Raw genomic sequence first — 22,871 nt, forward strand, 5'->3', positions numbered from 1 at the left:
ATTTTTTGTTCTAGGAATTGTTTTACAATTGAACCATGGTATAAAAAAAAAAAATCAATTTTATCTTTATCATTTGCATTAGATATATTTTTTTTCCAAAATACCCAAATCGTTTCGTAAGTCGGAACTGTATGCATCAACACTATTTCAATAGTTACATACCAACTGAATCAACACAATTTTGGTAGGTACATACCGAATGATTTTTCAGATGGGATCCCACATATAGAACTATTTGGTACATAACCATCGAATGATAGTGTAATTATTCAATATGTTGCTACCGACTTTATTTTCTTAGTTTGATAACTACATACCAAACATTTTTGTATATGGGATCCCAAGTGAAAAATCGTTTGGTATGTTATTTCCATACATTGTTGGACATGTTCAGTATGTAACCACCGAAAGTTATTGAATGGTTCAATAGTTAGATACTGAAATTTTACGGGTCATTTTTTCGAATCTTATTTTTAATTTAATGATTTGCATCCTATTATTTCTATATGAACCTCCATTTATTGATAATTTATTTGTTGATGTCTTACATTCTTTCATTACCAATAAGGTATATAAATTTTTTTTATTGATCGATCACTTGATAACAATTTGTTATGTTAATCTGAAACAATAATCATCATATTGTAATTATCTTGTAGTTATTTAAAAACCCACAAAGACTTGTGTAAATGGTTCGAGACATGCCAAAAAAGTTGGTGCCCTTGTTGTGGTCTCCCGATCCGATTTTAGCCAAATGGGAAAGAACTTAAACTATTTTTGTATGTGGGGGGGTGGGGGGGGGGGGGGGGGGGGGGGTGGGGGTGGGGATGAGATGTATAGAGGTTCCAAAAAAGGTGAAGTTGATTTGGACGTTGTTCGACAAACTAGTACTAAGAAGTGTGGTTGTGAGGATAGATTGAACGAAACCAAATTGACGAAGAACGTGATTTGAGATCAAAAAATCTTAAACAACCATAGTAAAATTATATTTCAAGTGATGGATGTTACGCCCTACTTCCATTATACGAGTCCCAATCATATGGTTTTAAAACTCGTTCGAAACCAAGACATATCGCCCTAGTTAACTTGGTATCGGAGCTGAACGAGATCAATTCACGAAGTCATTTTGTTGATCGAAATTTAGGACTCACGTTCAATTTTTTTATTTGTCTCATGAGACGTCTCAAACGTATCGGAAAACTCATCTAAGACGATTTGATATCGGACCTGAATGAGACGAGACACAAAACCGAGTTTTAAAACCATGGTCCGGATGAATCTGTAATAAAAGTAAACAAAAACATGGGTTAAACGAGGAGGAGGGTGTGAAGAGCAAAAACAGTGGGTGTCAATAGAGGTTCCCTTTTGACGGTTCCAACTTCCAAAGTCCGCCCACGCACCTAAAACTGCAACTGCTACAGCGATAGTCGTCATACGCGCCTATTTTCTCTCTCTCTCTCTCTGAGCTCGCCATGGCTGTATCGCTCTGTAATGGCGAGTTCTTCAATGGCGAGAGAGCTGTTGTTTTTCTCTTTATCTCTCGCGTTCTCTTCTCTGTTCCTCTCTCGCTCATCTACGAATGTTTCGCTCTTTCTCTCCTCGCTTTTGCTGGCCTCTTTGTCGAGATCTTTGCTGAGAATTCGACCTCCTTGAGCCGATTCAAAACTAGGTCTAATTTCTTATTTTCTGATCTCTATGTAAGATTAAACTTTTCCAATCTTTTGAAATTTAGTAGAATTTATGAAATTTCTTCCATATTTTCTGTTAGGGCTGAGATTTGTTATTACGGCTGTTGTTAATGTGATTATATTTCACATAGTTTTATATGCTATAATTAGACATATTTACTAAAAATTCATAATTTTTCATTTATTTTTTTGGGGTTGCGGGGTGTATGTTTTTGTTGAAACTCATCTATGATTTTTAGGTTTCCATGTTATTAAGGTAGAATTTAGGTCGATTTATTTTTTAGAATGGAAGAAATTGAGCAAATTCTACCATAAAATTAGTCGATTTTTTTAAATTTTCGAGTCTAGGCCATGCAGACTTGAGTGTTCTTCTTAATTTTTTTTCTTCTTTTGGTTAATTTCTTCTGTTCAGACCGGGTGCTTCGTCCGGTATACTGCTGGGAACAGTTACACTTCCAACAGTCATGATCTCGAGATTGATACAACTTTCTAGAGCTCCCTCATCTCATGATATTGGGTCTCAAGGTAAGGATTTCAAAATCAATTTAGGACTATTGGATACTGCACTCACTGTCATTTTTATAATTGATATTAAATTGAATCAGGATCAGGAAAGGTGTCCCGAACTGTGTCTACGCGGCACATTTTGGTTGGTGTTTAAAACACATTAGGCTCCTAACCAATCTGTTTTCTACATGGCACACAATCAGATGTGTCTGATCTCCAGTTAAAACGTGTTACATAGATACCGTATGTTGCTATAGGAATGGGACACTGTTCTGGATCGTTACTCTATTAAAATTTTCTATCACCATTAGTTATAGCTGTTCTCTTTATGTTTATTCTAAGGAGACATTTGGTTGTGACAATTACTCTACAAGTATTAATAATTTCTTACCATTAACCATTTCGTTCCATAGAATGCACTTTGACAATGATGTACGTTAGTTATTTTTTATTTATTTCTTTATTTTTTGATAGGTATAGGGTTAGTGGTTCGCAAATGAAGTTGGGTTCAAGGGGGTCCACACATTTTTAGTTTTTTTTTTAATTGGTCAACCTGTTTTTAATGAGATCAAATACTTGGTGATGGTGAGAATTGAATCTAGGTTTGTGGTATCATCACCCATAGACTTTATCAACTAAGCCAGCTGGCACTTTCATGATGTTAATAATTTTTCTTGCCTTGGTGGTCGGAGTGAAAGGTGGTTTTAATGGGTTTTGAACCCAGTGGGATCAACTGTACAAAATCAATTTAGGGTTTGGAGAATATATATATATATATATATATATATATATATATATATATCTCTCTCTCTCTCTATATATATATATATATATATAGAGAGAGAGAGAGAGAGAGAGAGAGAGAGAGGAAAAGTTATTTCTTCATTCCATTCCTTCCTATTTATAGAAGTGACAAAAAAATAGGAAAAGATGAAAAAGGACATAAGACATAAAATAAAAATAACATCATATCTGATAAACACAGTCCACATGCATTACCAACTTAGCTAAGTTGGCTCCTTCTTATGATGCTAATAGTTACAATCCCTTTTTTGTGCATATTGATGCAGAAGAGCATAACCCCAGAAAAAGATGTTAATCGTGTAGGTTCTTTAAAGGAAAAAAAAAAAGCATAATACACTATTATTATTGATTCTCTAAAGTTTCAGCCTTTATCCAGTTTCATGTTTTTTTTTCCTATATGCCTTATCTGTGTTTAGCCATGGTGTTTATCTGCTTGTACAGAGAATGGGTATCTAACCATACAATATTGGGCTGTATCTGCAAGCTGCTTCAGCGTACTTGTTTTCCTGTTCTTCATTTTACGATGCACGGCTAATGGAACAAGTTATTTTCATTTACGAATTGTGCGGGATGCAAAATTTAGCTTAATGTACATCGTCTTCTATGCTGCAATTGGCTCTTTGTCTCTTGCTACAAAATCTCATTCTGGTTAGTTCACAATTCTGCATTCGAATTAGTTTAGGCCATTCTCTTATGTTGATTGAGTTTTAATAAGGAAGAGAAAAAAAATTATTCCAACTTTATAGACTTCCGAAATTTGCTGGTAATTTCTAGATAGACACCTATCAAAGTAATTTCTCTTCTAGTTCTAAAAATCAGCAAAACTTCTATGATTTAGACGATATTGGTTTATGATTGTTTTACAGGTTTGCACATAGTAATGAAGTTGTTGTGGATACTTTGTCATGGATTGGCAGCGGTTAAATTAATTCAATATATTCTTTATACTTTTCCATCATGTGCTTCCATAGGTATGTGCCATGCCACTTATTCTATTTCATTTTTTATATACAACAGAATATCCAACACATCTGAGGAGAAACACCCTCAAAGAGAAAGTGTACAAAAATTCAATTTTTTGCTATTGGTGCATTTTTTGTTAAATCTCCCATAAAAGCCTTGCTCTGACACTTGTGTAGAGAATGTTTGGTAGGTCTCTCTACCACCATCCTTTTCTTTAATAATTTTTTTGTTTATTTATCAAAAATAATAATAAAAAGATAAGACAAAGGATTTTTAAGTAAATAGGTCTCGCCCCTTTGAGAAGTAGAAGATTTTTGGGGTGAATTCAGAAGTACCAGTCTCCCTTCCTAGTTCCATTCGGACTGATACATAACTATGGCTAAAAGTAAAAAAGATGTTGGTAGATTTTTTGAATTATGGTCATCCATTTTCCTCAATCTATATTCTATACTAGTTTACTGTTCATGACTACTGAGGTTGAATCTGTGAAGCTGTGTCACATTAGTTGTCACTCTTTTGGTAGGCATGTTTGTGCTCGTGTGTCTAAGCTAATGATTCCTTGTCCCTTCATAGGCGAAGCACTTCTAGTGACCGGTGGGCTCATTCTTTATTTCGGTGATATGTTAGCATACACGTTTTCCAAGGTTATTGGTTTTCCATTCAGGATAGTCTGTTTTATTCTTCCCTGCATGTTCAGCACATTTAATACAAAATTTTGATCTTTATCATTGTTTTGACAGATCTTTGCGTATTTAATGTCGTCGAAGTTAGTATCTGCAGAAATTGGAATTAAAAGAAGTGAGATTAGTATCATTATCCAGGTATGGCTCTGGAAAAGAAGGAAATGATTATTACTAGTGTAAGTGGAGCATTAAGATTGTTCACTTCCATGCAGGGGATTCTGGTTTGCCTTCTTCTTTTCCCAATGTTCTACAAATTTCTTCTCAGAATTTGTGGCCACTTTTCAAATTCAATTAACCCTGGAACTCATGTGGCTGGAGAGAAGACATCCAAAGGGATAGAGAGATCTCTTGTTTTCTATGGTTCTCTTGCAGTGGTCTTGATTGTGATTGTTCCAGCTTGGATGCAATTTGTTCAGGATTTTCACATGCATCCTTTGTTATGGTATGAGTTCTTTTAGGTCTAACGTTGTTCTTATTGGTGTGTTGTTTCACCAGCATAATTGAGAATTAGGGAATCGTAGTGTGTCTTAATATTGTGTTTGGATACAATAATTGAGCAGCAATCTTATTATTGCATCTCAGTGACTAACTGTGTTTGCATTATATGGGTTTTGGCAGGGCATTTAATTTTGTATTCACAGAACCACTTAAAAGACTATCATTATGCATATATTGGATAGGTGTTATATGTTTATCGGTTTTGCGGTTCTACAATATTTCAAAGAGTAGCAAGATTGAGAGGATTCTGCTTCGAAAATACTACCATCTAGTGGCAGTTTTAATGTTTTCGCCTGCACTTATTTTTCAGGTGGTTTGGAAGTGATATTAAAACCTTGATGTAATTCTTTATGATGTGGCCACTCTAGTATTGCACCCTAAGATATCTTATCTATCAAACATGTTTGTCTTGCAGCCAACTTTCTTGATCTAGCATTTGGTGCAGCTTTCGCAGCTTTCTTGTTATTAGAAATTATTCGGGTAAGTTCCTTATGAGATTACATATTTTATATACAAGGTACTTTTACAATGATGCCATACTACTATTAAGACATTGACGGAGTTTCTAATGCTGCTAACATTTCTATGGGTGATGATCTTTCATCATCAAATTTTCCTTTTAAGTATAATAAGCGAGCTGCTATTGACACCCCCAACTTCTACTTATTACACCACAATTAAAATAAAAAAATAAGTCAATGGTTGAGAATAAATTAAAGTTGGGGTGGCAATATAAACTCTCTCCTTTTTTGTTTAGATTGCTATATGTTAGATTTAGGATTTTATATGAGCCTAATCCTGATTGCAAACAACTGTTGAAGTTGTTTGAATGTGTTATAATGCTTTGTAATATTGAGGCAATAACTTGAACCAAACTTTTGTAATGTTTGAATGGTGTGTTTTAATCTTTAATTAGGATGTGATAAATAATTTAAGAAATTGGGTGTAATAAGTAAAAGTTGGGATGCCAATAGTAGCTCTATATAATAATATCGGCTATAAATAGATATATCTTCAGTCATGTCTTCATATTTGAGGTGCTTCATTCTTATATTTAAGTACAAGTCATAAACTGTTAAGAGCAGTCACAAATTTCACTGCAAATGCAACTGCACCTTCTGTTTGTAACAGCAAATTATTGTGATTCTTTGTTTTATACGAAAATAATAGTTGACTTGAAGAAATATAATATACATGAGTGAAGGAGACCACCAATGGAATCAAATCGGTATTTGCCAAGGTTGGTTAATGGATACTAAATTTGTATTATTTCAAGCTTATTTATCTCTACTAGCTGTTGTCTTAAATATCCATCTTGTGCTAACAACATTATAGTGCTCTATAAAATCTATTGGATTTCTCTTGACAAAACGTGCATAACCAAAACTTCCATAGGCAGGTATGGAAAATTTGGCCTTTTGGGAAACATGTACATCAGTTCATGAATGCATTTACAGACCACCGTGACTCAGATCTTCTTATTGTCAGGTATGCTATTTTATTGCACAGATTGCGCAAATTGTACCGAACATATGTTTGGTTCAATCCCACTTTGGTCCCTTCTGATGTCATTTGATCCTTGCAGCCATTTTTCACTCTTACTGGGTTGTGCTCTTCCTAAATGGATGTCTTCTGGATTCAATGATCGTCCACTTGCCCCTTTTGCTGGAATATTAAGCCTGGGAATTGGAGATACAATGGTGATTTTTTCTTTTTCCATCTACGGTTATTCGGTTTGCACCATAATTTCTGATGATATGTGATGTTGAGAATATTAGAATCTAAGTATATCATTTAAATGGATAATTTGATTTTATAGTGGGTTGAAGAGTCATCTAGTGATGTTTTTGGTAGTTGACTATGCTTCCCAATTTCACATTTCTTTAGTAGGTTTAGGAACCCATTTATTTGAAACTTTTGAACTGTTAATAAAATGTTCTATCTTTGTGAGCTTTAATTAACTGTCAACCATATTTAACTTTTCCTATTTTACCAGTCATTTAGTGTAAATTACTTACTTCTGGGAATGCAAGGCAGTTTATCGATGAATTCTTGTTGAGAATTAAAAAGAAAAGAGATCTGATTAATAACAGGAAAATTCGGTCACATAGATCTTCTATTTCACCAAAATTCGTTGATTGCTTTGTAAGAATTTGCAATGGAAAAACTCCTGTTCATTGTAAGATCATTGAAGGAAAGGTTGGTCATAATTTTGGAGAGTTTGCTTCTACAATCATCATCATCTCCAAAGCCTTATCCCAAAATTTTGGGTTGGCTACATGAAAAATATTCTGTAATTCAAAGTATCTTCAACCCCATGAGATTTATGGTGGTTGTATCTTTAGTCTCTATATCCTTTATTATATATAACAATATATAGCATATATCTATGTTTCTAGCCATAAATCTACAAACTTAATTCAACTTTAGCTACTAACCATACAAATCTCATGTCAATGTGTTCTTTGTTTCTATCCTTGGCTCAATTTGCCTTCTCAGAACTGATTGTCTTCTTCTTCTTCTCACATCAACACTTGAGAATATTGGTTTGCATTCACTTGAGGCTATTTATGCTTACCGGTCATATAAATGTGGCTTCTTATTGTCACTAATTGATCTTTCTTTCCATCAAACAAAAAAAGAGAAACATGAACTTCTAATCTTCATATAGAGCTAACACTACAAAATGCATGTAAACATTATAATGGACATGAAGCCCAATGTGCAGTCACTACCATCATTGACTTGAATTAGGACTGGGGAGTTACTTTTCCTTCTCCCTCTTTGATCAACATCATCTGATTGACCTGCAATGTTGATGGTTTTGAAACTACAAATATATATATAAGTTGCTGATGGATTTACTTTGTGATTAGGCATCAATGGTTGGCCACAAGTATGGTGTCCTCAGGTGGAGCAAAACTGGCAGTAAGTAATTTTTTGTCGTACTAGTTTATTTACTGTAATTGACAACCATTGTTGCCTTCCAACCTCACATTTTTTGCCACTTCGTTACACTTGCTAGAGAAAACCGTTGAAGGTACTGCAGCTGGTATAACATCTGTCCTTGCAGCTTGCTCAGTTCTCCTTCCACTTCTAGCATCGACTGGTTTTATACTCTCTCAGGTATTTTTCTCTCTCCTGTCCCACATTCTAGAAAAAAAAAAGGGATTAAGTTTCAGAAAGCTATGTTAGTATAGCCTTGACAACCCCCCCTCCCCCTAGTTTAATGCTTGTTGTGCAGCCATTGTCAAGCTGGGGTGAATTAGCGAATCAACTGAACTTATGGTCTAATTATTGGACTTTTTATGAAAAAGCTATGAATTGAAATGCCTTAGGTTGCATTTTGGAAATACATCTGGACCCCTAAAAGCTGGATTCCAGCTTCTATGGGAATCCAGAAATTGAGTTATGTTGTTTTGGGTAAAAAATGTCCTCACTATTTTAAGTTATTGACCAAAATGTCCCCCAAATTTTTGGGATAAGGCTTTGTTGTTGTTGTCCCCCAGAACATTTCTAGGATATCAAGTTAATGACCGAGTGTCCAAACTTTTAATATAATTACAAAAATATCCGGAGAAGATGTTTGTTCACAATATCCTAACCTACTCTAGATCCCAAAAAGCTCTTCCCTAGCATTGTCACCAAACAGACAATTTTGCAATCATGACTCAAAGGGTGATTCTATTAAAGCTCCTCAATTGGAAGCAATGTTGCACCAAATGAGGCCTCACTGTGGATCAGACTTCCCCTCTGGGCAAATAAGTGCTCACTTTGGGATTTACTCAGCTTAAACCCCATTTTGGATTAGCAAGTTAGGGCAGTTTGCTTAATCCCTTTACTTCATTCGTGAAGTTAGCAACACCCCGTGTGGTCAACCTTCGGGTGTCTTCAGAGAGATTAGAGAAATGCCAAGTAACTCAATTTTCAGTATTCTTTTTTTTTTTTAATCGACTAATCCATACTTACGTTGTATTTTTTGGTACATGTTTATGCAGCACTGGATCTCCCTACTTCTTGCTGTCACTGCGAGTGGTTTGTTGGAGGCATACACAGCACAACTTGATAACGCTTTCATTCCTCTTGTGTTCTACAGTCTTCTCTGCCTGTAAAGCTGTAACACAATTCCATACTTCTACTAACCAAGTAAATCATCCAACATACGAGTTTTTTGTCCGAATAAAGTTCAGTGATTCTTAATCCCGTGCTTCCCTCAAGCACCATTTTTTGTACATATACTTAGGTCTATAATATACTCTACACACAGAAAAGAACAGCTTATTGTATACTTGATACCTCAATTTTTTTTAATAAGTTATTTGTTCCTTTCGACATATTCCATTTCCATTCTCCAGAGCGAATATCATTCAAGCTAGAGTTTGCACTTTTACTTGTTTAGGGAAGTACTGTTTGACCAAAGGCATGAGAATTGGGATGGTGTTTCATGATGAGTTCCATAGCTATTATATTTTCACCCCACCTTATATCCATGACTTGGTTGTATTTTTCATTATATTTACTAGAAGTTGGCATGTGCAAACTCACATGTATCAAAGGTCTTATTTGTAATTTAAAATGTTGATTAAAAGGTTTTAAAAAAAATAAAAATAAATAAATGGTAAAAAAGAATATTTTGTAATTTTCAAAACCAAGCAACGTGTTTTAGAGTAGTGGGTAGCAATATTTTACTAAAATAAGTCTCATTATCTTAAATTTAAATTTTAAAAGCATTTATGACCACTTGAATCTTGGTGTCCAACCACTTCCTCTCTGCATTAGCTGGAGTGGGCCCAGCTTATAAGGGCCTGAGAGCTTCTCCTGTTTGCGTCATATGATGGCCCATTGGGCTCATTATGCCATAACCAGGCCTACAATCAAAGCCCGAAACTAAGGCCAAATCCCAGATAACAGGCCTTAAAATAAATACAGTTTGTCGAGCCATTTCATTGGTAATTCTACAGCAGTTTCAATTAAACCTCGCTAACCCACCGAACAAACTAGAGATGATGAAGCTTAGGGCCTGTTTGGATACCAGGAGCAGAACTATTCTGTGGAGGAGCTGGAAAAGTAATTCTGTGCAGAAAGGGCGTTTGGTAATCAACTCTATGAAGTACTGGCAGAAGTACTTTTGTGCTGGAAGTCTATTTGGGAACCATACTGACTTCTCATGACTTCTAGAAAAAAAATCAGAATACCCTTATATTATACCAGTTACTGTTTTTTGTCTTTTAATGTCATAATATGCCTTCAAACTATACTGTTTTTGACATTTTAACTATAAATATTAATATAATATAATATAATATTTTAAATATTAAATATTAAATATTAATATAGTGTGTTTAAATCCATTATACTCAAAAAAATTTTAAAAAAAAAATTAATATTAATAAAGGTTTCTTTCATTTGATTTAAGGGCAAATGAATTAGGAATATTTTCATAGAAAATTAATAAAGTTAATAGTATTTTGGTAAAACAAACCGTTAGATTTTGACTCCCCGCAAGATGAGTTTTGAGAAATAGGTTTTCTCAACTTCTTCACAAAGAGTAATTTCTTACTCTTGCGCGGAGTAACTCTTCGAAGAAGTTGTTCATCAAAACGCATCCAAACGACTTCTAACTCTCCGCAAGAGTCAGAAGTAGCCAAGAAGTCCTATCCAAACGCCTACTTAGAGATCCGTTATACACCGTTACTTTAAATTAACATGTTACGTAATGTGCCGAGGTCATGGTCTATCTATGCTTTATTTATTGGGGACGGCTATTTGCACACACAGAAATAGCTCATTTCACCCACTTTCTTATGATACCCACCTTAACTTTAAAAAATATCAACACACACCTATTAAATTTATTTTATTTTAAATTGCTTATTTCACCCACTTCAAGGTACCAAACTATTTTCTCTTCTTCTTCCTCTCTCTCTCTCTTTCTTTCTCATTTTTCTTCTTTTTCATATTTAAAAAGGTTTCAATGAGAGTTTTAAGCTTTGATCTTACTTATTTTATTCACTTTCAATCGAGTGGATGTCATTTACATAGGAAAGTTATATTTGGTAGGTACCTACTAAATCGACTTTGTAATGATCGGTAGGTACCTATCGAATCTGTTTAGTAATATTTAGTGGGTATTTACCGAATTTGTTAAAACAAATTCGATCTGAACTTACTGAACAAAATTACTAAAAAAAGTTTGAGTTATTCGATTCAAAATTTCGTTTTAAGGTTTAATAGTGATTTTCAATTTTTCTTGATGATTAAATGCAAAAAAAAAAGTAAAAGAAATAAGATAACTTAAATAATAATAAATAAATAAAACTTAAAATCTAATCTCCATTTATTCAACCTCTCACAAAACTTAGAAGGAGATGAATATGAAGAAGAAGAAAAAGAGGAAGAAGGAAGAAGAAGAAGAAAGTCGGTGTTAAATTTTTTTTCAATGGGTGGTGGGTGCAATAAGCCAAAATAAAAGGGTGAAATGACAATTTACATTTTTTTTTAATACAAAAGTCATTTAAGTGGGTGCATTGAGCCATTTCGATGCATGCAAATAGCCACCCCCTTCTTTATGCTAAGTAGTCAATTGAGTGCTACATTTGGCATAAAAACTATGAGTGACATTGTGCCGGTTTGGTTCCAATATAATCTAAACCAATATATGATATATCGATTAGGATTCCTATCAACTTTCATTCCAAAGTATTAAATCCTTGGCATCAGAATCGACCATAGAAATACGTGTTACTCATTAAAAACCCAATAAGATAGATAATTATTTTTGAAGGGGAAAAAATTAACATGTAAATAGTTGATACCAGAATAAAAGTTTCAAGTAAATCAAACTTTTGAAAAGAAAACTAGGATCTAGATTTTTTTGCTTGCAATTGAGATTGAGAACGAATAATAAGGAATATAAATGGAACTTTGTATAAAAAGAGTATAAAACAAGAACTCCACATTCTCTTTACAGCTCAATTACATTACTTCTTACTAACTCGATGATTAATATTTAATTAGATTACTTAATGTTTCAAGACAAAAAAAATCCACCAAACCAAAATTATTTAATCAGTTGAGTTATCAAGGTAATTCTCCATCGTTGCAAAACAACAAATTGTAATCAAGAGATTGGACTCATATATTGAAAACGTCTTCCTGAAAACTCTTTTGCAAACTTAAATTTTTACTTAAGGAGTAAATTACATTTTAAAGAAAACAATCTCGTGCCTCGAATTCAATGTCTCTTTTTTTAATTTATCTATTATTTTCCAGATTCAAGACCATTTTTCCAACAAAGTCTTGTTTCTTGTTCTCATGCCCTTGGACAAAAAAACAAAGGAAATGGAGAAGAGAAAACATGATTTTACATGAATTTATTAAACAGTGAAGATTAGGGCACAAATCTGTCTACAGATTATGTTTCTGTACAGTGATGGGTCAGGATTTCTTTAATCGGATATTTAGTCAACACATTGCATGCCCAACCCGCAATTCCATTGGCGAGCACCATACCATCCCCGGCCACGTTAATCAGCTCACGTCTTGTCGAGAAAGAAGAAAGCTTAATCTTCTCCAGACACCAAACCAGAACGAAAGAACTCAAGCTCACTTTTTAGGGTTTCCATGTATGTCATATACACTTCCAGATTAGTGATTCTCAAACCTCACCACCAATTTTATGATCCAAAAGCACGGAAGTTCCCCGAGTTTCACTTGTCGAAGATGGTTCTTTCTTGTCCAAGCCAAAGAATGAGCAGTTCTGAAACGCATCCAGACTGTTGGCTATCAAGCGGTTCAAGCCGGTTAGGCTGATACTATCACTGAACATCAAATCTTGGCCATGGTATCTTGTCGTAGGTGTATCCAAATCTAATGGTCCTAGAGAGTCCGGCTGCAGCATATAACAGGTCACAAAAGAACATAAAACCAGATTATTATTTTCCTCGAATTCCGCTAGGACAATGGGGAAAAAGTAAAGCAATTTTAGAAGAGAGATCCAATTGCCACACCAACTTTTGCTAATGCCACGCCAATAAATAGCCAAAGAATCAGCATACATATTGGGGCACAGTTAGTAATAATTGGTATGGCAATAGAAGCTCTCTTTTAGAAGAGAAGTTTGAGTACCCAATAAATATCTGTAAGTGAGCCAAGATCCTTGGTGGAGTCATCAAGTCTGTTTGTATCAGACTTGTCATCAGTTGGATCTCCTTCACAAATAGTATAATCAGTTGTCCGTATTTCAGGTAACACCTATAGAAAAGATCATGTAAATTTCACCTTACAAACATGCTTAGATCAAAGTAACAGATGCTCGGAAAATGGTGATAGGAAGCAAACCTCAACCAAGCTCCTGAAGCCCATAGAACCCGTATGTTCGGTTTGTTTCCAGGATTCTAAAGAAACAGACCCAGATGGGCATGGAATCTTTTGGTTTGAAGCTCGAATTTTTCGGAATGAGAAGGCATCACAGGTTTCTTCAGCATCCCAGATGGATGTAGTAGCATGAGACACTTGAGCAGAAGGTAGGTCTGGCTTGCCTTGACGACCAGATATATGAGCAGCAATGGCAGCATCGAATGAATCACAACTAAATGGTATCTGCTGAAGAAACTGAGAGTTTTCCACAATGGGTGCCTCAATGCCATCATTGTTCATGGCTTGAGATGCTTCCATCAGTAGCTCTCCCATGCTTATATTAGTCAGGCTATCTGCCCAATCCCCAGCAGACAATGTGGCACCATTGTTCGTTTTCAGATTGTCCTAAAAATAATCAGTTAAAAACGGGATGAGAAAATGTGTTAAAGGTGTCTCGCAAAACCTATTCTGTCCATTAAAAAGTATTTTATGTTCATGGTTTTTAATATTTTGTAGTTCCTTAATTCTCCAAATAATTTGATGCTTCCATACTCTGAACCATAACACAGTTTTTGTTAGTTTAATATATATAGGGTCGAGATCGGTAGACATATGGAAAGGGCACTCATATGTTCACTCACAATCCTGACTGTGTATATGTGAAATCCAAGGGCCAGGATAAAAAAGGTATCCCGAGAATATAGCATGAATCTCGAAGATAAACCCCAACAGTTGTAATTAATATTTACACGGTTGTGATTGTGTGTAAACATATGAGTACACTTTCATGACTCTACGGATCCCAACCCTATACATATGCACAGATAGCAAAGAACCAGGCTCCAGAGAGAGATCTGAAGCTGATGCCCCATATCTGTGTCCACTTTTGTGTCAAGTTACATAGGTTAGAAGAGAGATATACCACATCTTCCCATTGTTTCTTGAAAATCCCATCACCGGCTTCCTTTCTAAGCCATGAAAAATCAGCTGCACGCTGTGAGGATTCCGGAAAATTATTCTTGGGATCTAAATCAATGCACCCTACCATCTCTTCTGGCAAATCAGTATAAGGTATAAGATCAGTGTGCTCTGTCATTGAGGTTAGTTGGTCCTTGGAGGACGCTACAAGTTTCTCAGAGTCGTGAGGTGAAGCGGACATTGTTGTTGCATCTGCAGTCTGCTCCGTCCTATTCCATATGTTCATACTCATAATCTCCTGATCACTACGGAGAGATGATGCTCGAGGGGTTACTGATGCAAGCTCTGCATTAGAGAACCATCCATACCTTGATGGATGAATTACAAAAATCAGTAAATCGGGTTTTAACTAATTGGGTGTGTTATATTAAAGCAATGCCTAGTGCAGGAAAAACAAATAAAGAAGAAAACCTCAAGCGGAACACCGGAGGGCTTCCGATAATTGCATATACATCTGATGCACTGGCAACAGTGTCCTGTGTCCATCTATGTTGACCTACTAGGTTTTCCCTCTGAACACCGTAAGGAAAAAGCATTAACTCCCCTACTGCTATACTTGAATTGCCCCATTTGCGATCGAGATGTTCTAGAACTGATGAGATCTTCTTCCGAGCACTCAGAGTGAGCTCCAAGTGTGGATTATGTTCATCCTACAGTACATATGAAGTCTTGTTAATCATTGCCTTTTAAGTACTGATCTAGGGCATCGAATGGGTTGGATCTTATCCGAAATCCCAAGTGATACAAATCTGAATTTAGCAGATTTGGACCCTTGGAGTAGACCCGAATTAAAAAATTGATCGAATATGGTTGATGTCCATTGATCCGAGTCGGATCCGGCGACTCAGGCCGGATAAGAATCCATCCCTATATCCGCCTAGATCTGGATGATATATTGCTTTGAGAATTATACTTATATGTTTTTCATAATATCTTTTTTCTACTACTTTAATATAACATGAATTCTTATAAAATAAAAGAATTATATTAGTAAAATAGAATACTATACAATTAAAATAGAAATATAGCAACAAAAAAAATGTTGACCGGTCCAAAATTATCCAACCCGACTGACATCAATCAAGTAATTCGGTTGGGTCAGACTGGATCCAGTTTTAGAGAAGGCAAAATGGTTTGGATATGGTTTTGGCTAAAAGGATCAGGATCCAAATAAAAATTCGGATCTGGATATGGATATACTCAGATCTGGCCCGAACCTGACCCATTTTAAGCCCTATTCTGATCACATTCCAGCTGCTGGAAATTCTTTACTAGATAAAATGTGTGTATAGTTTTCTGCTTTTTCTTATTTTACCTTCTCCAGGGCTCTTCGTGTAGCTTCATCAATTGGGAACAACTGGAGCTTGAGTTTCGTAAAAGACCGTTCAGTGGTTTCTGTAACCTGATGTTGGGAGCATGTTGGTAGGGGCAAATGGGGCATAACGTTTCCAAATGTGTCAACACTCTTTTTCCCTGGGAAACATGGATGGGGCAGAATCAGGTAGAGTTACAAAATTTGCATTTTAGTTTTGCTTTTGTTTCCTTCCAGGAACTTACCAGTGGTGGGAACTACTGCCCTGGGAAATAACTGAGCCGAGTTTCTTTGATCAGGGGAGGAGACCCTTTTATTGGTGGTTGTCCGCTCCAAATGCTCAGCTGCATCCGCAACTAAGGAAACGCCAGCCATTGCAGCCTTTTCCCATCTCTTGTATGCCGCAGATGAGGCACCACCTAGCGAAGAACCAGTAACAACCAAATTTCGAGTTCATAAGAGATTTTTTTTTGGTTGATGCGAGGCATGAAAAAAGTCATGACCATGGATAAGGTGGGAGCAAAGTTTATATTTCAAAAAAATAAGAAAAAGGTTGCAGCGGATATTTGTTGCAAAGATGAAAATGGCGATCAAAGATCTGTGTATTAAGTAGAGCTCCATCACAACTGAATTCAAGAAAAAGGGAAGTTGACAAAAATGAAGAATACATATGGCCATAAATTACAAATAAGCCAAATCAATCCACCAGAGCATAACCAATTACATCATCTGAGAATAAGTTATCTAGTTAGCACCGATGGAATGGTGAACAAGTATTGATAAATATCAAATAATTTTAGTCAAAAGAATATGGGAAGAAAGTTAATGAGAGTTCCCAGGTGTTAATAAATTAATTTCTGTGAAACACTTTCCTTGGGCAACGAACGAGTCAGCAATCTCTTTGTCACACGTAAGGTTATACAAAATATCAAAATCCATACTAATATCCATAGTACGGTCAAGAATGTTGAATGTCATATAAACCAAGCGGCCCGTCCAATTTCTGGAAGCCCAATTCAAAACACTGCTTTAATCTCATAAAGACCAAAAATTAGAAGTATGGAGAATATAATAAGACACTCATGTTATGCCACAAAAATCTATGTGCTTCTTTATACTCAAGCCAGAGGGAGCACCTTGAGGTGTACATGAGAATGGCACAGAAAAACATAGAATACTTGGAAAATTTAAGTATGGTACCAAGTACATATCACATTTCATCTTTTAAATTATATTAAGATAAAGGAAAACATGATATTACCTGTTTTACGTCGTTGCCTCACAGTCTTCACAGCGGCTAAGTCACCTTTGCTGTTATTTCGATTAGTGCCAGAATTCACATTACGCTTCAGTGAAGACCCTTTTCCAGAACCTAGTTTTTGAATATTTTGGCCATCAACAATAAGCAATTTAACAGGACGAGTATCGTGCCCCGATGCTTTACTATGAAGAGAAACATTTACTGGAGATGCAGACGAACAATTTTCACCCTGGGAAGGTCGTTTCCTTATATTCTTTTTGCGATCCTTCAAGAGTTGATGCTCCTACATGGCAAGATAAATTAATTAATCTAATGCATGCAAACGAAACCATATTTCAAACAGAAAGAATTAAGGAAATAAAACATAGATTCCAGACTAACCAAAGCCTCTATGAAAATCTTAAACCTTCGAGGCTTCAAGTGAAGCTTAGAAGCCTTGCAGCTATACTTTTCCAGTAAAGACCACCTGTAACACAATTGAGAATTTTATGAAAAGGCGGTCATCTCAATAAGTAGACTCAGTTTGGGAAAAACCATAGAGAATTTTCATCAAAATGTAGTCCTTAGAAAATGGGGTAACTGCCCTAAAAAACTTCTCAAATAGTACTCAAATAACATCATCAGCACCTAAATTCAAGAGTATCAACAGCTAAAGGGTGAAAGTTCAAAGACTAGCAAAATTTTTCAGATGGATTTGTAAGGTTGATCCAAACACAATCATCCTTTTCTATAAGCGAGCTCAAATTAGAACTTTATGAAGATTGTTTCATAAAACAAATGCTCAAATAAAATATTCGTCATTTGGAACATGACAGAATAAGTTAAAGTTGCTGTATAAATTCAAACAACTAGACGTATATATGATGTATAAATATTATTTTGTAGTTGCCTCTAATTTCCACCATAGTGACAAAAATCATGATTTAATTGACAGTCTTTTGAAAGAGTTCAATGACTATTTTTATTTATATTATTTTTTAAGTATTATTTCATCATTTAATATATAAAATACATATTTTTTTAACTTAAAAAAGTTGTTTATATTTTTTTATTTTTTTATTTTTTTTAATTTATCCAATGTTTTCCCAACTTTATCGATTTGCTGACTTTTCTGAAACTTTCCCTTGCCGAGTTATTCCCAAACCCCGACGACTTTGTCACTAGGATTCCCATAGGAAAAGAAATCATTACAATAAAAACAAAGCCAACATATACTTAAGGTACCTCAGCAATGCCCTATAAAAATATAAAAGAAATGGTGCAAAATGAATGTCTTGCTTTATGTATATAATCAATAAAACTAATATAAAAATAAATTGAATAATAGTTATGGTTACCATCGAAGCATTGCAGCATTAGTATCTTTGGAGTTCTTGGCATCTAGACAAAGTTCAGGACCCAACAGTTTGTTCATACGTCTCACAAGACGATAGTAATAATGTCTGACCTGCAAAATATAAAAATATGAAAACATTATGATTTTGAAGAGAGATGAGATGAGTCAAGGGACACTCATAACCACGGTTATAGATATGGAATCAAGCCGTCAAGTGCAAGGGGCGGAGCCAGGATTTTGCCCATGTGAGGGCAACCAAGAGTAGAAATTATTTTGTGGGGACAACTAAGAGTGAAAAAAAAAAAAGTTGTGGGGGCAATAGTGGCAGATTTATCTGCCGCTAAAAGCTGTTGTGATAGCTCACTAATTCCTAGGCTTTGAAAATTCTTGTGGGGGCAAGTGCCCCCACTCTAAATCCACCCCTGATCAAGTGATCAACCCAATATGTTTTTGGACAGGTAAAACCACACAATTTCTTGTGCATGCTGCATGTGCTCTTCTATAACGAATACAAAAGTATGAGTTGAGCTATAGTCACAAATATACTAAGAAAAAGAATCCCAATGGTTTAACAGGTAAGTATAACATCTTCATCATGGAGATAAAAATTTTCAATTTGGAGCTTAGAGACCAGATTCATCCATCTGGGGATTTCACACTTTGAGAGCAAATCCACAATCAATTCACTCTACCATAATATCTAGAACATGCATCCAACTATTGGAAACGAACTCCCAATAGTTCTAAGTGAAACCCACAATTTTCTTGCAAAAAAAAAAAAAATTTTGAGAGAGAGAGAGAGAGTGAAAGACCTGTGAGATCCCAGGTAGCTGTATATATATATATATCAAATATTTTCAAGGCAACAAATCATTTTTAGTTTTAGTTTTTAAGCTTAAAAACATAATACATTATTTTTATACATAATGCTTTGAAGGTGCTTCCAACTTGAGGATATTTTAAACTGGGCACTATTGCGTTCTCGCACCCGCACCCACTAACCAAGAGTTGGAGTGTTTGCATGCACTAAGTCAGACTTATATACCTATATTACTTTATTTTTTTTCCTCAATGACAATGAGCTGACATATCAAAATTTTAATGAAAAAGAATACTACAATAATCTGTTTTATCTGAAGACTTATCATTTCCAATATTTCCCTTAAAAATGCTTTTTATCTCTCTATAATAGCCTCAAATAGGCATGCAAGGGCCTGCAAAAAATTATACAGGTCTGTTCCCCACTTCCTAAAGTTCCTATGGATTTAGTAGACTACCTACTATGAGCCTGTTTGAATAAGGTAATAAAGTTCATAGACAATTTAAACAAAGAGGACTAAAAATTCTACAAATCCAAAAGAAAGAAGGGATAAATAGAAGAGCCTCATAGACCTAATATTTTCATATTGTTTCACTATCACATACTAAGATATATTGGTGGACAATGTGGAGAGAAAGCAGATCACCTGATCTTTATTTTTACTCTGGACACGGCATGTGATCTTCTCAAAATTCTGCAATCAGAGCATGACATGTCTGCTATTAGGAAAACTCGGATAGTAAAGAATTGTATTGCAAAATAAATGCAGACAGAAACATGCCTTGCCAACTTGTCGTAATGCATTGAAGAAACTTTCTTCTTCTTGACGTGTCCAAGCAGCCCATTGTCGTGTTTGTCTTTTAGCTGTAATTATAAAATAGCATGATAAGGAAGGGTCTACTTGTACATTTCTTTCGGATAAGCTCACTTCTAAATAGTGTCTCTGGTAACCATAAAAGATGTAAAAGAAGAAGAAGAAAAAAAAGAATAATGGAAGATCAAGAACCCCTAGAGACATACCAGGCTGCTGAGAATCAACAAGGCTTGGTGAAGATGAAGTAACACCAGAATCTCCATCCTTAATCAAAGGATTCCCAGGTGTGAAGTGACTCTCACATTCCAAAGCCACTTGTGACTCCATTACATATTATGACATCACAATAACTCTAGATTTCTATACTTGCACATTCCAAATCCTCGAATAATGCACCTTACAAACTCCAAATTGGCATACAACTCCGAATTATTCAAGCCTGGTTAAAATAAAAGATTGATTACTGTCCAAAAAGAAGGTGGAGAAAGAATCAACAAATCCCAATATAAGTGAAATTAGTTTAAAAAATACTAAAGCCCACACATGAACATACACTATAAGTAAGTTGCCTATTCTTGGCCATGTTTTAAGTTGTGGATTTAAACAATAGACAAAACCCATATTGAAACCTAAACAAATAATTTTGATAAGGTGCATTTGCACCATGAACAATAACAATAAGTATTTATGGGACATTGAAGGTCAGAAATCCAATGGCCTGAACCACCACAATAAAGCCTACCTTTAGCCCACTTATAGAACTTAAAAAATAATCTACTCAACAATCATTGATTCATTGTGCAATGTCAAAAGTGAAGAAAAAAACTCTCTGTCCCAAATTTTTAGCGTTTCCAAGTATTCACCAAGGGATAAGGATGGATGCATATGGCAAAGAAACCAGCCAACACAATGAAATGATTATTTTAATCTTTGTTGAACTGTATAGGATATCCTTTCAAGCATAAACATAACTCATGCACATGGTCCAAAACCTCCTCCTTATATCAAGAGAGTATAAATTCATGAGCCGCAAAGGCATTGTAGATAACTTTTCTGCACCTAAGCAATGAGATTTAGCACCTCTTTGACAACATAAAGCACCCAGATATCACTTTTGCAATTATTCATGACAACTACTAACTTTGCCACTAATTCTAAATGACCTCAACGCTTTCTTTATAAACCATCAAGATCAGATAAGCATCATCCAAAACTGCATCACACACAAAAAGCTCATTTTTTTTTTCTTTTTTCATGTGCAAATAATTAAACCCAACACAACATAAATTTTGATCACCAAGTAGTGGCAAAGGGGGTTGATCAAGGGACAACTAGGGAAAAGTGATAGATGAGAACTCCAAGCACCAACAAAGTCAGAATTCTTACAGAGAAACCTCAATAAACCTTCTGCAACGGTCTCCTGAAAAACCCAAAAAAGCTAGCCAAGAAAAATAATCCCTAAAGATAATTTTTATTCACTAGTCAAAATTAGTGTAACTTACACGCTTTTGGACAAACAATTTATAAAAAATATAATAATAATAAAATGGAAAAATATATAGTTCGAACGCTAACCAAACAATATTGGGCATCCATCAATAGCAAACCCAATTCTTTTCTTTTATAAGCTAATTCCAAGTTGAATAATGATCAACATACCCTAGATCTCATAATAAACCCAATAACTAGCTTCTAAGATGGACTTAAAAGACTAAAACGATAGAATCTTGTAAAAACCACAGAAGTAGCTATTGTAATGGTAAATCTTGGGAAGAGCTTCCCTACACATCTAACAGGTCTTTAATCAAATACCTATAAAAATTTATGGTTTCTTAAAGCAGAATACATCATAATCGCATCGGTGTTTGAAGGCCTAGACCTATTTTTATCAACTCTACTCATTACATCTTAAAACATCTTCCAACTTCAGCCCTTCCAATACTCCCACTCAGAAACATCGGTCATCGTAAAGGCAACATGTAACAATGAAATTTACAGCATAATCACAATTGCATCTTCAAACCAACACCTAACAGAAACAGAAGAAAACCAACAAAAAAATACAAAAAGAAAACCTAAATCTTGGCATTTCTGCTGCAATGCTGCAGTAATGAAGACAATTTCAACTGAATTAGGGCTCTATCAAAGAATACATCAGAGACCCCTTAATTTGGTGTTGAGACTTCAGAGAACTCTAAGAGCATAAAATTGACAAATTCTGGTAACAATTTGAAAATAAATAAATCCAGCAATCAATAAATTAAACTAGAACACAAAAAATATCGAGATTAGTGATCTTTACTTGAACACAAACAAGATTCAGAACCCAATTAGCCAAACAAAATTAGGGTTTCGGACTGGAATTCATAAAAGAAAATAGCTCTAGATCGAATCAGATCAAAGAAAAAATAAAAATTATATTACCTGAAACAAAGATTTGCAAAGCAAGCAAACCCTACAATCGATCTCTTTTCTTACAGTCGAGAATCAGTCAGAATTCTCGAACAAACGTCATCGACAAGCGTAGAAGAAAAATCGAGGAAATTTACAGGCGAATTTGACTTGAGAAAGCGGTTTTAGTTAATTTTGAGGATAAAAGGGGATTATTGCGTCAGTCACAAGATTCTGTTCTTCACTAATTTGGTACTTTATTTAATGGTAATAAATTCATATTAGATTTTATTTATTTCAAAATATATGATGATCCACGGTGTTGGGATTCGTTAAATCATTGATAGGCCTACCCAATGTACTTATCGAGGAAATTATCGTTGAATCAACATCGAACGGTTGTACGAGAAAATACTATTGATAGCTTAATTAACTTGCATCGTGAAGATATTTATTTT

General features: G+C 35.0%; 2 protein-coding genes across 2 annotated transcripts; one reads left to right on the top strand and one right to left on the bottom strand.

Moving 5' to 3' along the window:
- Window positions 1-1,385: 1,385 nt before the first annotated feature.
- LOC147384803 (phosphatidate cytidylyltransferase family protein) lies at window positions 1,386-9,477 on the top strand. Its single transcript, XM_086425995.1, has 14 exons — window positions 1,386-1,669; window positions 2,101-2,213; window positions 3,441-3,647; window positions 3,866-3,970; window positions 4,536-4,606; window positions 4,703-4,783; window positions 4,858-5,087; window positions 5,264-5,452; window positions 5,557-5,623; window positions 6,543-6,631; window positions 6,729-6,843; window positions 8,020-8,071; window positions 8,169-8,269; window positions 9,142-9,477. The coding sequence occupies exons 1-14, from the start codon at window positions 1,473-1,475 to the stop codon at window positions 9,253-9,255; spliced, it is 1,731 nt and encodes a 576-aa protein (XP_086282121.1). The 5' UTR covers window positions 1,386-1,472; the 3' UTR covers window positions 9,256-9,477.
- Window positions 9,478-12,485: 3,008 nt separating this feature from the next.
- TKI1 (TSL-kinase interacting protein 1) lies at window positions 12,486-22,660 on the bottom strand. Its single transcript, XM_086425602.1, has 14 exons — window positions 22,447-22,660; window positions 20,229-20,461; window positions 19,990-20,072; window positions 19,855-19,902; window positions 18,390-18,499; window positions 17,434-17,518; window positions 17,053-17,335; window positions 16,037-16,210; window positions 15,795-15,952; window positions 14,891-15,129; window positions 14,424-14,787; window positions 13,484-13,906; window positions 13,271-13,396; window positions 12,486-13,034 (listed from the first exon to the last, which is right to left on the bottom strand). The coding sequence occupies exons 2-14, from the start codon at window positions 20,347-20,349 to the stop codon at window positions 12,801-12,803; spliced, it is 2,448 nt and encodes an 815-aa protein (XP_086281728.1). The 5' UTR covers window positions 20,350-20,461; window positions 22,447-22,660; the 3' UTR covers window positions 12,486-12,800.
- Between the last annotated feature and the right edge of the window lie 211 nt (window positions 22,661-22,871).

Source organism: Akebia trifoliata, chromosome 15, assembly GCF_017979445.1.
Source record: "Akebia trifoliata isolate Shusen 1 chromosome 15, ASM1797944v1, whole genome shotgun sequence".
NCBI classification, from domain to species: Eukaryota; Viridiplantae; Streptophyta; class Magnoliopsida; order Ranunculales; family Lardizabalaceae; genus Akebia; species Akebia trifoliata.

Coding starts and splice junctions, on each gene's coding strand:
- LOC147384803 (XM_086425995.1), top strand. CDS start 1,473: ATGGCTGTATCGCTCTGTAATGGCGAGTTCTTCAATGGCGAGAGAGCT. Junction 3,971..4,535: donor TCCATCATGTGCTTCCATAG/GTATGTGCCATG, acceptor GTCCCTTCATAG/GCGAAGCACTTCTAGTGACC. Junction 6,844..8,019: donor TGGGAATTGGAGATACAATG/GTGATTTTTTCT, acceptor CTTTGTGATTAG/GCATCAATGGTTGGCCACAA.
- TKI1 (XM_086425602.1), bottom strand. CDS start 20,349: ATGGAGTCACAAGTGGCTTTGGAATGTGAGAGTCACTTCACACCTGGG. Junction 15,130..15,794: donor CACGAAGAGCCCTGGAGAAG/GTAAAATAAGAA, acceptor TATGTACTGTAG/GATGAACATAATCCACACTT. Junction 13,035..13,270: donor CACTTACAGATATTTATTGG/GTACTCAAACTT, acceptor TATATGCTGCAG/CCGGACTCTCTAGGACCATT.